General features: G+C 41.0%; 1 protein-coding gene across 4 annotated transcripts in view; it reads right to left on the bottom strand.

Annotated features, from left to right (window-relative positions):
- MEE18 (maternal effect embryo arrest 18) overlaps positions 1-15,124 on the bottom strand; it is a 65,052-nt gene that overhangs the window by 31,103 nt on the left and 18,825 nt on the right. For all 4 annotated transcript variants that reach the window (XM_088966461.1, XM_088966462.1, XM_088966464.1 and 1 more), the window contains exon 6: positions 239-395. In XM_088966461.1, the coding sequence (XP_088822587.1) occupies positions 239-395 (157 nt within the window). The remainder of the gene's footprint in view (positions 1-238; positions 396-15,124) is intronic.

Below are 15,124 nucleotides of genomic sequence, written 5' to 3'. Positions count from 1 at the left end.
GCACTTCTGCTTTAAAAAATGCAAACAAAAAGATGAACTAAGAGCAAAGAAATCAACAATCGCCCAAAGAATTTGAACATGTAACACATTCTCAATCCATCTTATCCCAAGAACTATAGTTTGAAACTTTAAACAGTAAACAACAATTTTCAATAGGAAAACATTATGGTACAATAACATTTGGCAGTGAATGCAAAGAATTAAACAAAAACATGAAGACAGATATCAATAATCATACCCATAACTCACATCCTAATGTAAGCCTGTCATTGGTGGAAATCATGGGTAGAACAAGACTTTCAGTGGGAATGCCAGAAACACGAGAAAACAAAAATATTGCAGCATCTAAAGACTGGAAGAATATGCGTGCCCCTGCAAAGAAGAAATTCCCAATGCTGCAAACATGAGGGAAGTCAGTTGACAAAACCAAGTATATTCATAAAAGTACAGGCCAGGTAATTGTGCATTAAAATCAGCATTGACCATAATTGCAAGTAATTTTTTTTTTTTTTTGCAATTGCAAAGTAAATTGAAATAACACATAACCAGCATAAGTTTATTTATATATATGGTAAAGTTAGACTGACGAGTAAAATTGAAAAGTTAGTAGGAAAGCAACCCCTAAATAGTTCCTACTTCCCACAAAGGAAGAAGAAATTTAGTGGTTGTGAAAGCATTTTTTTTTATTGTTAACATTGGAGTTTATTGAATGTGGTTGCAAAGGCATTTCCAAGATCAAAGTATAAATCCTAGAATAGTCAAAGGCATCTTGGCTGACAACCAGGAAGAGTCCTATCAACCAAGTTTCTGCCAATGCAATTACTAGGCATTTCCTGATTCCTATCAACAACAATTAAAATATATCTATTAATTTTAAAAAAAATAAAAATTACTAAACTATGCACCCACCCCCAAAAAAAGGAATTGAAAAAGAAATACTTCATCAAAGTTCAAGAGTTCAAGTTCTGCAATAGAATAAAATTAAGATTCTTTATTAGAAAATAAAAATGAACAAAATAAATCTTAAGAATGCCTGAACAAAAAGGTAAAGATAACAAAAGACTTCAAGAAAAAGCACAGCAGAGAAAAAATTGCATGCAAGCAAACAAGCATATAAATAAGTTACATAATTGAAGGCGAGCCAGGACCTGTAGGAGTGGGTGATTCTACAAGGGCAGAAGTACTAGCTGCTGTTCAAGGAATCCAGATTGCGAGCCAGCTTGGCTCGACCCCCTTGGGGTTATCCAGATTGTTCAGTACTTCCGCCATTTGGGGTTATAGAGATCTATTCAAGAAAGTGAAATGGCTAAAGAGTTACTGTTCAGTGGATGAGCAGATCGGCAAATGCTGTAGCTGATTCATTAGCTAAACAAGGGGCTTCTCGGGATTGTCCTTTTTGGGCTACTTTGTGACTTGTTTTAATTGAGTTTGAAAGTTGTATGTTATCTCCTAGGAAGGGTTGCACCTTGTGCCTCTCCTTGGGTTGCTTGTAACTAACAGTTTCTGATTAATAAAATCTCTCAATCATTTATCCAAAAAAAAAGTTACATAATACCAACCCAAAGGGAATATGCTCATATTTTCTGTATCAATTTGGTGAAATGAACAACTAAAAAGAAAAGTGGCCGCAGATATCAGTTAATTACATAAAGCCTCAGCTAATTCAGTTTTTGAAATACCCTACCCACACATGCACACACACAAAGCATGTATAAGATTTTCGTAACACTTCCGAACTTCTCTGCCCAAATTGCCATCCCTCCGCCAAATGAAGCATCCATGTAGAACAAAGTGGGGATCAAGAGGCATAGGATGGATTGAGGCTCCTTCCTGGAGGTCTTCAGGGGGTAATGGTGATTCTATGGAAAGATGAGGTACTGGAATCAATGGAGGAGCTGATTGGCAAATACACTGTATCAGTAAAGTTTAAGAATGTGAATGATGGGTTTTCCTGGGTATTAACTAATGTTTATGGACCATATAGGCACAAGGAAAGAAATGAGCTTTGGGAGGAATTGTATGCAATATGGGGTTTGTGGGAGGGTGCTTGGTGTATGGGAGAGGATTTCAATGTCATAAGGTTCTCTAATGAAACTTCTAACCCCAAACAGTAAATAACCACCAGTATGAGGAGATTTAATGAGTTTATAGACAGGTGAGAGCTGAAGGAGATCCCTCTTATGCATACCAGCTTTACTTGGTCCAACTTTCAAGAAAATCCACTATGTTCAAAGCTGGACAGATTTTTGTTTAATGTGGGTTGGGAGAACCATTGGGAAGATTTGGTGTCTAGAGCGTTGCCTAAAGTCACTTCAGATCACCACCCCATTAGAATAGGATCAGAAATTTTTCTAAATGGTCATACTCCATTTAGATTTGAAAATATGTGGTTGACACATCCAAATTTTGTTCGCAGAGTTGAGGAGTGGTGGAAGGAGGACCTAAGGGGGGTAAGGTGGGAGGGAATCAAATTCCATAAGAAGTTGCAAAGGTTGAGGGCAAAGATAAAGGAGTGGAATAGGGACCATTTTGGAAGATTTGAAGAAAGGAAGCTTACTCTCACATCTCAGGTTGAGGAATTGGACAAGTTGGAGAATGAAAGAATTCTTAATGAGGAAGAAAGGGAATCAAGATGGAAATTGAAGAAAGATTTGGAGGAAGTTCTTAGTAGAGAGGAAATTTGTTGGAGACAAAAGTCAAGACATAAGTGGATAAAAGAGGGGAATGGTAATACAAAATTCTTCCATGCGATGGCCAATGGTAGAAGGCATAAGAATTTTGTGGCTAGATTGGAAATTAATGGGGAAGTGATATCTAATCAGGATGAAATAACCAGAAACTTTGTGGACCATTTTAAATCCCTTTATAGAAGACCTTTGGAGGAGAGATTGAGTTTAGAAGGACTAGAGTGACCCCTACTAGAAGAGGAGGCAGCAAGATGGTTGGAAAGGGACTTTGAGGAGGGGGAAATAAAAAAGGCAGTGTTTTTCACAAACAAATCTAAAGCACTGGGTTCAAACGGCTTCACAATGGCTTTCTATCAAGATTGTTGGGAAGTTTGAAAGATGATTTGCTTGAAGTATTCAAGGAATTCTCAAATACACATATTGTTAGCCGTGGAGTCAATGCAACCTTCTTGGCTTTTATTCCCAAAAAACCTTAGGCTAGTCAACCTAAGGATTTCTGACCCATTAGTTTGGTGACCAGTACCTATAAAATAATTGCCAAAGTCCTATCTTTGAGGATTAAAGAAATACTCCACTCTCTCATAAGTCAATTCCAAGGAGCCTTTGTTCAAGGGAGACAAATTTTTTATCAAATCCTGATAGCCAATGAATGTATAGAAGAAACGAAGAGATCTAGGAAGGAAGGATTTGTATGCAAATTGGATTTAGGAAAGACTTATGACTTGGTGGACTGGAACTTCTTACTAGAAGTAATGCAACAACGGGGGTTTGGGGAGAGGTGGTGCAATTGGGTATTTGGATGTGTTCAGTCTTGTCATTTTTCCATCCTTCTTAATGGAGTGGTGAAAGATTTATTTCCAGCCTATAGAGGTTTAAGGCAAGGAGACCCTCTCTCTCCTTTTCTTTTTACTTTAGTGGTGGATGTTTTCAGTAGACTTCTCTCTAAGGTAGATAAGGAAGATGAAGTTAAGGGTTGGAGAGTGGGCAGAAACAAGGTCCCAGTTACTCACCTCCAATTTGCAGACGATATCATAATTTTTTGTGAAGGGGGAGACCTAGGAGTGTGAGGAAACTAAAAGAACCAATTCAATGGTTCGAAAAGGTGTCCAACCTGAAAATCAATTTAGACAAAAGTTGTGTAGCAAGGATTAATATGGAGGAGAGTGTCATAAGTTTGGTCACGGAGGTGCTTAGAGTGTCAAATTACCCCTTAGCCTTTGACCTACTTAGGACTTCCCTAGGAGCCAACCCTAAGGAAAGTAGATTCTGGAACCCAGTTGTAGAAAGATGTGGTTAGAGACTAGCCGCTTGGAAGAGGAGCTACATCTCTTTAGGAGGGAGGATTACCTGATAAGATCAACTTTGGCTAACTTACCTATCTATTTCCTCTCTGTTTTTAGGATCCCTCCAAGGGAAGAAAAGAAGTTAGAAAAAATTATGAGGGATTTCCTTTGGAAGCCAGGAGAGACAAGAAAAGACCACTTAATCAATTGGGGTATTGTGTGCAAAAGTAAGGAAGAGGGTGGATTAGGTCTTGGGAATTTGCGAAAGAAAAGCACAGCTCTTTTAGGAAAATGGTTATGGAGGTGGTCACTTGAGCAAGAAAATTTGTGGGCTGAAGTAGTGGATAGTATTCATGGGAGATTGGAGAGTAGTTGGGATGTTGGTGTATCATATCAGGCTACTTTGACAACACCTTGGAAAACAATCCACAACGTACTTCCTCAATTCCTCAATTTTATCAGGTAGGATGCTTGTTCAGGGAACCTAATCTGCTTTTGGGAAGATATTTGCCTTGATGACTGACCCCTAAAGGACTTGTTTCCTTCCTTGTACTCCATTTCCTTATACAAAAATAAGGTGATTTCAAGCCTTTTAGTCCTTTATACTTCACCTTTGAATCTTAATTGGGATTTTGGGTTTCGAAGGGGGCTGAGGGATGAAGAAGCCTCCTGTTTGACAGAGCTTCTCTTATGTTTGGATAATGTTTTCCTTGAACCCTCTAAACCAGACAAGAGAGTTTGGTTACCAAATCCTAAAGGTTTCTTCTCTTGTGCCTCTTTCTTTAAAGCTCTTTGCCAGTCCTCTTCTTCTCCGTTGTTTCCTTAGAAGGAAGTTTGGTTTCAGCTGATCCCCCCTAAAATCAAGGCTTTCTGTTGGGAAATGGTATATGGGAAAATTAACACTTTGGACTATTTGCAAAAGAAGAGGCCTTTTTTTAGTATTTCCCCGAATTGGTGCACTCTGTGTAAGTTTGATGGTGAATCTTGTTTTCAGCTATTTATTTCCTGTTCTTTTACTGCAAAAATTTGGAGTGGATTTTCTCTTTATTTGGGTGCAGGTGGAATATGCCATTGGAGATTAAATTTCTGTTTGATCCATCTACATTTACTTGGACGAAGAAAAGGTGAAGAACGACGTGGAGATGTGCTAGAGCAGTAGTGGTTTGGAATTTATGGGAAGAAAGAAATGCCAGAATCTTCCAAGAGAAGGAGAGAAGTAAGCAGCAAATTACGGATTGTGTTTTGGCTAGAACTATACATTGGCTACAAACTATGAAACTGTTTAAAAGTTTCTCCTTTGATGACATTTGGAGGAATTGGTTTTCAATAGCTTCTAGTTCAGTACAAAAGGCTAAAACACGACTCATTTGGACACCACCCATGGAAGGCTTCATGAAACTAAACTTTGATGGGAGTAGTTGAGGCAACCCAGGACTATCTGGAATTGGAAAAACCATCAGAGACAAGGATGGGAATCTGAGAGCACTCTACTCAGGACTGATAGGGAATGGAGACTCTTTTAAGGGCTGAACTATATGCAGTCCTACAAGGTGTACAGATTGCAAGAGAGATAGTGATGGAGTGCTTGGTGATAGAAGGGGACTCCAAGGTGGTGGTAGGTTGGCTTAAAAATACAGATTCAGTGATATCAAACAGAAAAACCCTCTCAGGTCGTGAACTGAGAGCACATGAAGGGAGGGAAGGTCAGCAAGGGAAGCTTGGAAAGAGGGAGGGAAGGTCAGTTCCTGCGAGCTAAAACATGGAAGAAAGTGTTGAAGGTGGAAGCGAAGACTTTTCATCTTGGAAGAAATCTGGACTAGAAATGGACTCTCTCTAAAGATTGTAGAATCGAGGAAAGCTTCTTTGCTTCTCGAAGGAAGGGCGGTACTATGGTTCCAAGGAGTTCTCGATGGAGCTAAAATAACAGAAAAATCAAGGGAATGGAGGTGCTGTCTATTGGAACAGAACAGGAAGTACGTAGCTGAAAGAAAAGAGAACAAGTACGGGAGGTTTTTGGGAGTGCAGGAACACTTTGGTGAGGGGCTGAAGCAGTTTACCTGTTTCCCTGAAGGAAGGGAGGCCTCGGGATGGGACTAGTTAGTAGAAGCAATTCAGGAGTTTATGGTGGTAACTAATGACAGAGAAGGTGCCCTAAAAGATGGTCAAAAAATTAAGGAACAATCTGAAGGGCAGTCAGGGAAAGTTTTCAGGGAGATCCCAGGAGAGGAGGAGATAGGGATGGAAAGTAAATTGCAAATTGATGCTGGACTAGGTTTGGTGAAATTGTGGGTGAACAAACCTAAAGAGGATTGGCAGCTTAAACTTGTCCTCTCAGTAAACAAGAAAGTAAAAGATTGGGGGAGACTAGGAGAAGAAGTCCAACAGATATTGAAGACTACAGAGGTGTTGCAGATTTCTCCCTTTGACGACCATAAGGCTGTAGTGTATTTTCAGGGGATTCCTCTGGATTTTGCTACTGTTTCGGCTGTAACAGAGCAAGGTGTGGTGGTGTTGGAGAAATGGAAGCCTTTATGCAATGTACAGTTGGTAGAACCCACAGAACTTATCAATCTGAAAATTATTGGGTTGCCTTTCCATCTATGGAAGATGGAGGTATTCAGGAAAGTTGCTAATCTATGTGGAGGCGAGATGGTTTCCTTTGATGCTTCCAACCTGAGTGCTGTGCAGATTAATGTAGCTGGAGCAAAGCCAAATCTTATCCCAAGGTCTTTGGAATTAACTTCAGATAATGTAGAACTCAGGGTTTGGATTGCAACATCTACAGAAGCTAGATGGTGGAGATTAGGGAGGAGCAGGGAAGAAGAAGATGACATGGCTTCTAAGGTTCGAGTTAATTTAATAGAGGGATGGGAGATCCATCATATGGATGGCTGAACCATGCAGGGTGGTTGGGCAAAATTTCAAAAATTTCTTTCTCCCATCCGGGAATCCTATTCCCTGATTTAGAAAAACTGCATTTTTCAAGGTTCGCTCTTGAAACAAACCGAACCAAATCTGAAACCAAGATTAGGGAGAGGAATACCTAATACGGAATCCACGCAAAAAGCTCCTCCCAATGTAGGTGTTCATGCCCAAAGAGGTTACCAAATCCGCCTCCACTGAAGATGACAAAGCGAATGTTGAGGCAAGATCAGCAATAAGTGTTAACCTGTGATTCTTCAGCAAGAATCGTGTAGGGTTGTGTGAGCACGACTTCAGATTGTTTCTTCACCAAGAAACAATATCAAGAACAGTTCTTGATCACTCCAAGAGGTGGAGATCAAACTAGGCAGGGCGGCAAGAGCAAAGGAAGAAAAAGATTGCAAAGAAGAATTGGTCTCTCTATAGAATTCGCCCCCTTATTTATAACCTTCTCTGGATCAGCTTCCTAACCCGATTAGGAATGAGTTTCTTGATCCAAATCTAATATTTGGATCTGGACCCTCAAGTTGGATAAGACTTATCTTATCCAACTGCTAATCCTAATCAGGTTATAAACCCAAATTCGCCCAGTTCGAAATGGGCCTTAGGCCCATTAAGTCACAGTGCTCACTTTACCCTTTAAATGCTGGCTAGTTTGGCTCTCTTTGTATGGCGTGGGACCCTAGCATTGATCTACACATCAGCCACATGGGTTCAGCCCAGCCTTTGTTACAAGGTGTAGAGAACACTGATGTGGGCCCCACAGTTGTGGTTCCACTCTGTCCGTAGGGTAGAATGTACCTAGTCATCCTAAGGTTAGCTGATGGTCAATCTGTTATTCTAGTTATTTATTTTTCAGTTTTATATTGTTATGTGTTATGTAAATACCAAGGGCAGATGTGTCCTTTCATGTAACTAGCATAACCTATAAATATTAAATAGAAGTGGCGGCAGCAGAACATTGAGATTTTGTCATTCCTTTCAAAGTTTGTGCTCTACTGCTCTCTCACTACTCTTTCTCCTCTTTCCTCTATACTTCCTCTCCTTTTCGAACCTGAAATTTATTAGTGCTCAAGACTGATAGCAGTCTTGAACATTTACACAAGGCCTGGCCAAATTCACTGCAGAACACAGTGAACCCCTTAGTCCATCAATATGGGCTCTTAATGGGCCCAACATTTACACTAAATGGTCATTGGGTCCAGCCACCTTATGAAGGCCCAAGGACTGTGGGCAGATGCAAGATTAGCCCATCAGGTACAACCCTCAATGGTCTTACACTTAACCTCTCAGCCCATAATGATCAAACACTACCCGACAAGAGAGGACATCTCCCTCAGCTACAAGGTACAGTGTTGCACTCTCTACCCACATGGATCTCGGGAATTAAAACATTTTGCAAACATTTTGTGAAACCATAATATATATGTATATCTCTATATAAATATATTTTGCAAAACAAATCTCAACACTTTGAAATCAACTGCCAACAGTTTAGGTTTCCATCAGAGAGAATGCATTCCCCGATCATTCACTTTGTCCGACCAAGGGGCTGATCCTATCACTATGATCACCCACTCAAATGAATTCTCGAACTACCCCAACATACCCAGGTTTTGACCCTATTAAGGATCTTACTGATTGGCATATCAAAGGCAGCCTAATCTAGTGTAGTATCATAATCGAGTCTAGGGGTCAGGTGTAACTTTCCAGTTTAGCCCATCTATCTCCAAGGTCCAGGGTAATGCTGGAATTTGGTCTGGTTCAGGGTTTCAAAATTCTAAACTAGCACGAGTCTCATTAGTGTTTAGTTTAAGGGTATTACACAGAAACACACCAAAATAACATGAACCAATTATGCACTTTATTCATTTACAATAAATGTCAATAAGTACATCAATCTGATTAGAGATAAGGGCATAATTGTCTAATAGTTAACATTGGGAAGGAAACTGTAAAAGCAAGGAATAGGAAAACAGTACCCCAACCTTCCACTTTAATTAGCAAACTAGAGGACTGGTTAGGACTTTTGCTCAGGTAATAGCGTCCAAAGGTGGAGAAAGTCTATCATAAGACATTTTGAATTTGAACAAGTGTCCAAAGGTGGGGACAGGTGGAGATAGATTGGAACAGCACCAGGTGGATTGTCATTTGATATGGCCCAAGCCTGTAGTCAGGGAACCAATACTAAACTTTTAAAAAGACTGGATCAGGTTCAAAATTATAAGGATGGGCGAACGGTTAAGGTGAGGGGTACTGGTGGGCCCAGTCTTAAACCTCAAGTGGATGGGCCTGGAAATAAGACTTTAACATCAAGTAAGCCCATAGATAAATCAGGTGACCACTTAAATAGGCACGTGAGGTGGAACAAGGCTCAAAAGACCATGGACATTCGATGTGGTATATCTTCGTCCTCTTCAGATTGGTCTGAAACTGGCTCAAAAGAAAAACGATTGTCTGGTCCGACTTTAGCATGGCAGCCAAGACTGGTCTCTTACTCCACCAGCCCAGATAAACCTAATCCGAGATATAATCGCACAAGGTTAGAAGAGGAGGATTCTGCTTCAGATTGGATAAGTGTAGATGATGAGTCTCTGAAAGAGGAGTTGTATGTTGAAGAATCCAGCTATGGTAGTATACAGAGTAAATGTCGTTCAAGGTTTGGGGAGGAAGATGACCCAGGATTAAAGTTACTGTTTGAAGAAGAGGCTTGTACACTTCCAGGAGAGTTGGTTCAGCCTAGAAAGGAGTTGGAAAGAAAGAAAACAGGCTCGGGTGAGGAGAAAACCGAAACAGGGAGAAAAGGGGATTCAATCCTTTATAAAGACTAGGGAATGGGTGCTTGTACGGTGTGTGTTGGCAATCTAGTTCCTCCAAGCAGAGCTATAAACTGTATGTTTCCCACTGCAATCAATCCAAATCTTGATTTCGAGGGTCCTATTCCCAGCGAAAGTCAAACAAAAGAGGTTCAGGCTATTCCAGCAACTCATATTGCGTCTTCTTCCTCCCAAGGTTTGGATTGTTTTCAGGTTCAGTTTTTGGTTACTAACTCTGTTTCCCCAAGTCGTGTGTGTCTGGCCTACAGGTGATTCCAGCCCAGCTATAAATTCTGCCAATTCGTTTGATTCGGGACAAGTGACAGAGGTAGTTAGGGAGATAAATTCAGAAGCAGAAGAGAGAGAACTAGGGGACAAAATTTGGGAGTTGATCTTGGAACTATTTAGAATCAGAATGGAAGAGGAGCTGAATGTTAAAGAGGGTAGGGTTGAGGTGGAGATTATTCAATTTCCCAATACAGTGGAGAAAAGTGGATACAGTGGAAAATCAAAAGGACAACGGAAAAAGAAGAAGAAGAAGGGTTCAGGCAAGAAACTAGAAGGAAATGAGAAGGTGGAAGATTCTAGTAAGAAGGTAGGAGAGCTTTCTAAGAAGAGGAAGAAAAAGTTGAGTGAGAAGGGAGTGGTTTGCAAATTGGATTTGGAGAAGGCTTATGACTTGGTCGATTGGTCTTTCTTGATGGAGGTGTTGAGGAGTTTTGGTTTTGGAGACAAGTAGTGTAAGTGGATTTGGGGTTGTGTTAGGACTTGTCATTCTTCTATCCTGGTGAATGGGAGATTGATCCATAGAGCATACTCGAGGAATTTGATAAGAGGGTGGAGAGTAGGAAGGGAGGAGGTTCCCTTAACACTTCTACAGTTTGCAAATGATACTATCCTATTCAGTGAAGGAGGGAACTTCAATTGGATCCGGAATCTAAAGTTGACAATACAACTCTTTGAGCAAATATCTAACCTCAATTGGATCCGGAATCTAAATTTCGGACTGGCCCTTGACATACTTGGGCCTCCCTTTAGGAGATAATCCTAAGAGTGTTAGCTTTTGGGCTTAGGTAGTGGAGAGGTTTGAGAAGAGGCTGGCGGCCTAGAAGAGATTATCTTTCTTTAGGTGGGAGAGTCACTCGAATTAGGTCTACCCTAGCTAACCTACCTGTCTACTATCTTTCAATGTTTAAGATCCCCTCAAAGGTTTCCAATCTTTTGGAGAAATTAATAAGGAACTTTCTGTGGGAGCCTAGAGAGGAGAAGAGAAATCATAGGGTGAGTTGGGAGGTGGTCACTAGGTGTAAAAAACTAGGAGGTCTTGGGATTGGTAATTTCAAGAAAAGGAATATGGCTCTACTAGGGAAATGGTTGTGGAGGTTTTCATTGGAAAGGGATAAATTGTGGACTAAGATTGTGGCTAGCCTTCATGGGCTGGAAGACAATGGCTAGGATCCTGGAATCTTGGCAAGGGCTTCAGCTGATTCTCCTTGGAAATCCATTCACAATATGCTCCCAGTTTTCTCCCCTTGGATCAGGTATGGTCTAAACTCTAGTAACCGAATAAAATTCTGGGAACAACTTTGGGTCGGGGATTCTCCTCTGAAGGACCAGTTTCATTCCTTGTATGCTCTATCAGACTTGAAAAATGAACCCATATCTTCTTTCTTGGTCCCTTCAGCCTCCACTTCTGGCTCTGGATGGAACCTAGGCCGGTGTAGGGCAATTAGGGATACAGGCATGGATAGCTTGGTAACTTTGCTAGCCTCCCTTGAGATTGTCTTCCTAAACCCTGCTAAGGAAGACACCAGATTTTGGACCCCTTCTAGCTCTGGTACCTTTTCTTGTGCTTCATTCTTTGAAACCTTAACTCAGCCTCCAATCCCCTTTGGGTTGTCCTTTCCGGTTAAGGAAATTTGGAGCAGGCCTATTCCTCTTCGAGTTGGTTTTTTTTGTTGGGAAATTTTCCTGGAAAGAATCAACACTTTAGACTTACTTCAGAGAAAGAGACCCAACTATTGTCTACTTCCTAATAGATGTGCTCTTTGTAAAGCTGATGGGGAATCTGACTACCACCTCGTGGTCTCTTGTAAGGCTGCTAAAACTGTTTGGGAGTGGGTTTTCTCCCGTTTTGGGTGTTCTTGGTATCCTCCATAGACTGTCCAAGGTTTGTTTTCTCCTTCTTTTTTCAGTTGGCCTAGGAAGCGAGGGAAGACTATGTGGAGGTGTATTAGGGCAGCGGTATGCTGGTCATTGTGGGAAGAAAGAAACTCACGCATTTTTTCCGACAAGGAAAGAACATTGGAAGAATTGTTAGATTGAATCCTTTTAAGGGTTGTCTACTGGCTAAAATCTTTGGAGTTGTTTTCAGATTTTCCTATGGATGACTTGCTAAGAAACTGGAAAGAGATTGCTTCCAATGCTAGATGCAAGAGGACTCTTTGTCCGTTTTGGTCCCCTCCCCCCTCGGGCTTTATAAGGCTGAATTTTGATTGCAGCAGTGTAAGGAATCCAGGGCCCTCGGAAATTGAAGGAGTCTTCAGGAATGAGGAAGGAATTGTTATTGCTTTATTCTCTGGCCCTATTGAAGAAGGTGACTCTCTTAGGGCTGAGATCCTTGCAGCGCTTGAAGGGATTCGAAGAGCAAAGGAATTAAATATCAGTCGTTTGATCCTGGAAGGTGATTCGAAGGTGGTGGTTAGTTGGTTGAAGACAGAGGACAGTGGTTTGTGGAACTTTAACAATGAAAAAACAGTTCTTATGGCTGGGTAGGGACATTGAGACTTAGTACAGCTGGGTGAAGAGGAATGCCAACTCATTTGCGGATGGGTTGGCCATGCAAGGAGTGAATAGGGAGCCTGTTTTTTGGGCTAGTTTTTAATCTTTTCTCTTTGCACTCCCATTGTTATCTGTTTTTGAGGAGCTAAGATATTATATCTCCCCTCTTGTATCCATATTCCCTCTTTTCTTTTAATTTAATGAAGCTGGTGTTATTGATCTTAAAAAAAAAAGAAAAAGTTGAGTGAGGTGGAGAGGTTGAAGAGTGGGGTGGTTTATGATAAAGCGAGTGGGGGTAGGAAGGATAGAAAAAAAGAGTAAAGAGGGTGGTTTGGTTAGAGCTACCTGAAATGTTTGTCCATGAAGTTAATAAGCTGTAATGTAAGAGGTGTGGGGAATTCAAAGAAAAGGTGAGTGACCAAAGACTTCTTGAGAAGAGAAAAGCCAGATGTGGTCTTAATACATGAATCAAAATTGTCTGAGGTGGACAAGAAATGGGTTAGGAGCATTTGCTCAACAAGAAATTTGAGTTGGACCTTTGCACAATTGTGGGGAGCTTCAGGGGGAATTATTACTTCGTGGAGAAATGAAGACTGGGAGTATGAAGAAGAATTAATTGGGAACCTTCTCAGTGTCAATAAAATTGAAGAGTAAGGAAGATGGGTGGGCATGGGTGCTAACTAATGTCTATAGTCTCACCTCTTACAGGGAAAGGGAAGGTTCCTGGGAAGAACTAACAGCCGTTAGGGGTTTGTGGGATGGCCCTTAGTGTTTGGGTGGGGATTTCAATGTAATAAGATTCTTGAACGAGTCCAATAACCCCAGTCGTAGGATTACATTTAGCATGAGGAAGTTTAAGCTCTTTGTGGAGAATTTTGCATTACGGGACCTCCCTCTTCAGCAAGCAAATTTTACCTAGTCAAACTTCCAAGAAAACCCTACCTATTGTCAATTGGATAGGTTCCTCTTTACAATGGATTGGAAAGCTGAATGGGGGATTTTAGGTGTTACAGAATTGCCGAGACCTATTTCAGATCATTGCCCAATCAGGTTGTCTCAAGAAAGACTAGATGGAGGGTCGTGCCCTTTTAGGTTTGAAAACATGTGATTACTTCATCCAGAGTTTCTAACTAAGGTAAAAGAATGGTGGGAAGTGGACCAAGTGGAATTTCGATGGAAGGGGTATAGGTTTTACAAGAAACTACAACTCTTGAAAGCTAGACTCAAGATTTGAAATAAAGAGGTTTTTGGTAGATTAGAACAAAGGAAAGTGGAAATCAATCAGAGAGTGCAGGAAATAGATGGACTAGAAGCTGAAAGAAGGCTGGGGGAAGAGGGTAGGGTGGAAAGATGGAATTTGAAACAGGAACTGGAAGATCTTCTTAGGAAGGAGGAGATAAGTTGGAGGCAAAAATCCAAGTGCAAATGGCTAAAGGAAGGGGACATCAATACAAGGTTTTTTCATTCATTGGCAAATGGGAGGAGAAGGAAGAATTTTGTTTCAAAATTGGAGTGGGATGGGCAATTGTTGACAAGGAAAGATGATATAGCTCAAGCTTTGGTTAATCACTTCAAATTAGTGTATGACAACCCAGGGAGACCTAGTGAGAGCTTAGAGGACTTGGAGTGAAGGGTGGAAGATCTTATTGAAATCTTTGGAAAAAAGATTTGAGGCCCAAGAAGTGAGAAATGCAACATTCTCCATGATTCAAGCTAAAGCTCCTGGGTCTGATGGTTTTTTGGTGGCCTTCTATCAAGATTGTTGGGAGATAATTAGAGAGGATTTGTTGGAAGTTTTTGAAGAATTCTATGAGAGAGGAAAATTTAACCCAGGAGCAAATGCAACTTTTATTGCCTTGGTTCCTAAGAAGAAGGACGCTCTCCAACCAAACGATTTTAGACCTGTAAGCCTAGTGGGAAGCATGTATAAGATCATCTCTAAGGTCCTAGCGCTAAGATTAAAAAAGATCCTCCCATCTCTAATCTCACCATATCGAAGGGCATTTGTAGAAGGAAGACAAATTGTAGATCAAATACTTATTGCCAATGAATGTGTTGAGGTGAAGATGAGGAGAAAGGAAAAGGGGTTGGTTTGCAAATTGGATCTTGAAAAGGCATATGACATGGTGGACTGGGATTTTTTACTAAAGGTTCTCAAGTAGAGAGGGTTTGGGGAGAGATGGTGCAGTTGGGTAAAGGGATGCATTTCTTCATGTCATTTCTCAATATTGGTGAATGGTGTAGCTAGGGGTTTCTATCCTGCAAAGAGGGGTATTAGGCAAGAAGATCCATTGTCCCCATTCCTCTTTACCCTAGTAGCTGATGTGTTGAGTGCCATGATTTCGAGGGCCGATGCTAACAATTTGATAAGAGGTTGGAGGATTGGTAGGGAGGAGGTGATGGCCACACACTTACAATTTGCAGATGACATCATCTTGTTTTGTAACGGGGAGGAAGGGGAATTACGGAACTTAAAGAGTCTAGTGCTTCAATTTGAAAGGAAGTCCAATCTTAAAGTGAATTGGGGAAAAAGTTGTGTGGCAGGGCTCAGTTTAGGGGGAGAGGAGGTCGATTCCCTAGCTGGGGTTTTGGGGTGTGAAGTGGGGGGCTGGCCTTTACAATATTTAGGGCTACC

Source organism: Nelumbo lutea, chromosome 1, assembly GCF_056320005.1.
Source record: "Nelumbo lutea isolate HS-2025 chromosome 1, American lotus-T2T, whole genome shotgun sequence".
Classification (NCBI taxonomy): domain Eukaryota; kingdom Viridiplantae; phylum Streptophyta; class Magnoliopsida; order Proteales; family Nelumbonaceae; genus Nelumbo; species Nelumbo lutea.
The sequence above is the reverse complement of the archived record's forward strand: the minus strand, read 5'-3'. Positions and strand labels throughout refer to the sequence as shown.